Here is a 5,579-nt window from a genome sequence, read left to right as displayed (position 1 = left end):
ACGAGCCCTGAGCCAATTCACAGTAATAGGATCTTACAAGGCTGGTGTAATTGCTGTCTATGAGCCCCCTCATATCTTAAACTTCAGTCATACAGTCTTCCAGCGATCAAATGCCATGTTGATGCTGGATTAGGCCTTTGAGAATTGAGACGAGATGGAGTTCCATATGCCTGGCTGGGTAAATGTGGCGGTAATTTGCCTCACTTAAATGTTTCATTCTGGCACAGTGTGATGCAGATTTAGAGGATGATCGTGTCGTGCTGCTTGCTCCTGTGTAACCAGATGAGAGTCGCCCCCCCCCCCAGCCTGTTAAAAATAACCCCATATGAAAACAGAAATTTGGAGAAGCTGCGCCTTTTGGATGGCCCGTTCAGCTGTACCCGTTGATCCGTTCATCTTTATTTTATGACACAATTTTATTATGCACAAACCAAAGCCATTTTCTTGCATGACCCGTGTCCCTATCAGGCTTAAAGACACCGCCTGATAGTTTACATAAATCTGCCTTGTGGTTTCGCCCCGACCCCGGCGGCTTAAACGGTGTATTATTCCAAACATATGCATTTTAATCAGCTCGGTCACACTTACAAGAACTCCAGTTAATAAGGCCATCAATCAAGAGCCTCTGCGGCCGTGTGTGTGTGTCTGTGTGTGTGTGTGTGTGTGTGTCTGTGTCTGTGTGTGTGTCTGATTAGGATGAATCTTTTACCTCAGGAAGCATTACAGGAGAATAAAAATCTACTGACTTTGAGAGTCAATTTTTATGTAATCTTCTCCTTTTTTGTGCACAGGCCGCGTTCGGTTAATGCGATTTTGTAAATGATTCGTTAACACCCAGGCTTGGGGGCGAGTGTTTTCCATAAATATCATAATTTTTGCTGTCTCGCTTGTTAGATTATAGCTACAATTACGCGACTGGACTGGGGGGCCGGCGCTTAAATGCCAGGCATTTCAGCGTACATTACTGCCATGACTTCTGATCTATCACCGTCCACGACCTCATCTTGATTTGTGCGTCTCTCTGCGGACCGCGGCTCCTCGACAACCTTATTACACTCGGAAAAACTCTTATAATTTGCTCAGCCTCGGTCAAATGTGGCCAATTAAGATGGCTGCTTATTGCGTGACAGAGCCCCCTGAATCATCGATCCCTTTGCATTTCTCTAATATCTCCAGACAACTAATTCTGTCGTGTCTATTAAGTGGTCAGAGAGAAAAATATGAGTGGCGTTAACGGAGCCCGGGGACTACTTATCTGTCACGGTCAATCTAGAGATCCTATGAGGAGGGAGGGGGGGACACACTCGGGTGTTTTGACACTGGCCACTTGAGAACAAAATTAGTGTTATTATTGGCGGTTGTGTGTGTGTGTGTGTGGGGGGGGGGGGGGGGTAGGCTTGTGCTAACGAAATTATCGTAATAAGATGACCAGAGTGCAACGAAGCTTGTTTGAATCAGATTTTTTTTTTTATTCCGTTGTCTCTGATTAAAGTCACATTTCGATCTATCTTGAAAAGAAATCCTCGTTAGGTGTTTAAAAAAAATAATAAAGGTGTTTAGAAGACAGACACTCCAATGCTCCATTGATTCTTCGACAGTGTTTATTGCAAGTTAGACGTTGAGGACAAAAAGACAAAAAAAAAAACAAAATATAAAAAATAATAATGGGCCATAAAATAAAATGGAACAAAATAAAATATAGTCACTTCTTTGACCGCTTTCTACACAGAATGCCACGACATCGGAGCCACTGTAGAAAAGCAATGCGAGAGAAGTAAAGAGGCCTATTGGCAGAATAGAATCGCATTTTCATCCGATTTAGGAACATGCTCCTGTGCCACTTGGGGAAAGAACTGGACGAGAATGTGTTCGGTGGCCTTTATTTTTTTTTCCATTTTGATTGTCCTCCCTCTTTTCCTCTCCATCCTTTTCTGCTCCCTCCCCCGCCCCAAAATCGTGTAGTAATCCGTTCCCCTGACGCCTTGTTACCTTTTGGCAGCAACGATCTCTTCCTTCCTGCTATTGTCATTAATTCAACACTCAAAATTCACCGGTTCGTACGTATACATCACTTATTAATTTCACTAGCATCTGCACATTTCTGCCCCGGCCGCCGTGGAGGGCCCCGGTGTGGAGAGCTGGATATAATGAGACGGCCAGTGCCTGTTAACAAATCCCCTTACTAAACCCAGAGATGGAAAAAATCATTCCCGCCTAAGTAACAATGCATGTAGGTCGATTTGGACGCGTAAAGAGACGAGTAATGATAAAACACCTTACGCCATCCATCACGCAGATTTAAACGTTTCACATAATTCCTCCTCCCCCCTCTTTCACGTCAAATTAATCTTCTAAAAATCAAACGTGGTTTTGTGTCCATGCCGTCATTTTGCAGCCCACTGTCCTGGCTCTGCGATGGGATTATTGTTTCTCAGTGATGGAAGATCTGTTGTGCGTCACATGGCTGAAGATCTGGCGAGTTAACTTGTCCCAAGTTTAAGATGGCTTTCACTGCTCACAGGCTACGTCTTCATGCTGTTTCAGTCCTGATCTTTTAATATGTTAGGTGAAAAAGCTTATGGGAAAGGCTTATATAGAACCAGAGTTGTCTGTTGGTTTTATCTGGTCAGAGGCACTTCTTCCCTCTGGTCTAATGTCACAGATGAGGATTTGCTCAGCACTGAAGGCGTGAAAGTGACAAACGCGTCAGTCCTGCTGGTTGGGGAGCAAGCGAAGTCCGAACCGGAGGGCCTGGTTGAGATACCGTTGGATTGACTGGAGTGACAGGCCAGGCAGGAGCAGGGGCTCCCCCCGGGACCGAGGCCATGGGTCGGGCCCGGATACAGGGAGGGGTGTCTGAAGGCGCACAGGAGCTCCGGCCTCTGGTAGGGATGAGACAGCATCCGGAAACTGTCAAGAGAGCGCAGGGGGTTGGAGAAAGGCGTGGCGGCCGGGGCCGAGCCGGCTCCGACTCCCAGGTGGGAGTAGTAGGGGAGCGGCAGGTGCGATGGGAAGGGGTAAGGTAGGTTCCCCGTGGCCGCAGCATGGCTCATCATGTAGGTGTAGAAGGCCGGGTCGGCTGGATGAGGCCATGTCATGGCCAGACGCTGACGCTTGTCTTTCATCCTTCGGTTCTGAAACCACACCTGGTACAGAGACAAACCGGATCAAATATTAACCACAATCTCAATTTATAGACAGACAAACCACAATAAACAGCCATCAAAAACGCATCCGCACACTTCCGCTTTTACGCACAAACCTGGGATTATAGTGATCTTTTACATTCTAAAAATCACAGATTTTTTTTGTCAAATACACCTTGTTTTTAAGACGTATAGTTGTTGTTGTTGGCGTAGTTTAAAAAATATATATGAAAATTAAAATATAAAAGCAGTCATCTGTTGTCAGTAAACGTATCCGCATATTGCAGTCTCTTTTCAAAGCTTAGGCTATCTGGATCTACTGTGGCTTTATTCTGTTTTTAGAAAATATAATATAAATATAAAAATATAAAATTCTCATTCAGAATTTATTTCCAACTGTGCCACCGATCAACAAGCTCACGTTATTAGCTCTGGTATTCTCACTGATTGAGTCCTGCTCCTTGGACACCAACTCATTTTACCTTGATAGTGGTTTCAGGTAGATTTAAGGCGGCCGCCAGTTCGCATCTCCGCGGCCTAGACACGTAGTTCTCCCGATAAAATTCCTTCTCCAGTCGTGCGATCTGCTCTCGTGTGAAAGCTGTCCGGTACCGGCGAATCTGGTCCGCTGCATAGGACAGAGTGCTCTGACCTGGGACAGTCTTACCCGGGTCAGCGCCAGCATCAGTCGGGTGACCAGGAGAATCTTCATTTCTACCTGGATCAGGATGCAGAATTTTATAGACAACGTTGCTATTGTGTAAAACACTTATCATAATGTATATTGAGCAAACCCACAAGGAGACGTTTCATTTCTTTCATATTTAATAATCAGTTTTTAAGAGTTAGCACGTGAGCTGACAGTCAGGTTCAGCTCATTAAAAAATGCTATTTTAATATTGAGGCCTTGTTGGCATTAAGCTCAGGGATCTCGTATCTTTATTTTGTGAAGTTTGAGTAGCCCGCCTCCTAATAGCTCCTATTTTTACTCAAATGAAAATTTATAGTGTCATTTAAAATTAGGAATGTACTAAAATGTTAACTACAACCGGGAATTTAACCTTTATTCTTGATCTTAGCCTTTTGGGTTGATGTAAACAGAAAGCCCAATTTTATTCACATATTTTCGTTTGAGGATATAATGCATTTGCTGCATACAGTCTCAGAAGATGCTAGAAATGCATCCCAGAATATTCCCATGCGAGTGTCTTTTTCTCGACACGTTTTAGACGTTAATGCACGTTTTTTGCATTAAACCCTGCATTGTCTTCGTGCACTAAATGCACGCATTGGCACATTTGCTGTATGAGCGACTCTTCGTCAAACTCGGAGGGGAAAATGCCTGGTTAGACTGTGGGTGTCACCTCAGCGTGTCTCCAGCCACATTGGTCAGTTGACAAGCAGCTGCGCAACACTGACTGCAGTTGAGGCTAAATAGCATTTAATTGAGCGCAGGTTCTTATTTTTGTATCCGTTCTGGGGTTTTTTGAACGGTGTAGGCAACATGACATGTTTTAATAAACTTCATTAAGCGCCACCATTCAACCACAGCAAAGCTGCAGTGGCACGCAGCTCCCAGACACAGCATGCACCTACCTTTAGCTGTCGGGTAGTCCATGCTTTCAGGCGTGCAGCTGACATCAATTTCCTCGTAGAAGTCTGACTCGGTGTCTGAGCTGCTGCCGTCTTTGTGGGGGTGATCACTTCGATGCCTTTCTTCGGGAGAGGACGTGCCAACCGGCCGCATGTCGGCGCGCATATTCCGGGCGCTCTCCTCCACCACCACCAGCTCGGTCCTGTCGCGGGAATAGGGCGCAGGGCAGGGGCTCAGACAGCTCCTGTGGTTCGGCTTCCCCTGCGGTTCTCGCCCGGGATTCCCGATTTCTTCCGATAAATTAGAGCCACTCTTGCCAAGCTGACCTCCCTCCGTCAGCATCACCATCTCCTCTCTGCTTTCCATCACAAGCACGACTTAGAAACCTCGCCTCCGCAGGAGAGTGCAACCCGTCAAAACCAAGGCGATGATTTTCAGGTTGGAGGGGTGTGTGTATGTGTATGTGCGTGTGTGCGCGCGTGTGTGGGAGGGGGGTGAGTCCCAGTGAGAATGAGAGGCTTCAGAAAAGAGGGGATGCAATCCGGTCTGACCCTGAGAGGAGAGCGCTCCAGAGTGCGGAGTGGGAGCTCTGGGAGGGATCACCATTTACCCTCTCTCTCTTTCTTTCTCCTGAGCTGTCATTCTTAATAGGCCAGTCGTCATGATGGTCCCCCCCTGATGACGACACGCATTGATTGGATATATGTGTAAACAGAGGGAGCAAAAGCGTCGGGGAGGGTACAACAAGCAGCATCTCTCCATCTGAAATTCAGTATCAATAGATTGCATTATTGTTTGAGACTCCAAATTCCACCCAAATGAAGAAATAAATCACAAAT

At 46.0% G+C, this 5,579-nt stretch overlaps 1 protein-coding gene across 2 annotated transcripts; it reads right to left on the bottom strand.

Moving 5' to 3' along the window:
- Positions 1-2,618: 2,618 nt before the first annotated feature.
- evx1 (even-skipped homeobox 1) lies at positions 2,619-5,106 on the bottom strand. 2 transcript variants are annotated; one of them, XM_029514683.1, is made up of 3 exons: positions 4,743-5,106; positions 3,629-3,864; positions 2,619-3,146 (listed from the first exon to the last, which is right to left on the bottom strand). In XM_029514683.1, exons 1-3 carry the CDS (start codon positions 5,104-5,106, stop codon positions 2,619-2,621), a joined length of 1,128 nt encoding a protein of 375 aa, XP_029370543.1. The 2 variants fall into 2 exon arrangements, with proteins under 2 accessions (XP_029370543.1, XP_029370544.1); XM_029514684.1 differs by having other exon boundaries at positions 3,629-3,774.
- Positions 5,107-5,579: the final 473 nt, after the last annotated feature.

The sequence above is a fragment of the Echeneis naucrates genome, chromosome 11 (assembly GCF_900963305.1).
Source record: "Echeneis naucrates chromosome 11, fEcheNa1.1, whole genome shotgun sequence".
Lineage (NCBI taxonomy): Eukaryota > Metazoa > Chordata > Actinopteri > Carangiformes > Echeneidae > Echeneis > Echeneis naucrates.
Note: the sequence above shows the minus strand (reverse complement) of the source record. Positions and strands in the feature narration are given on the sequence as shown.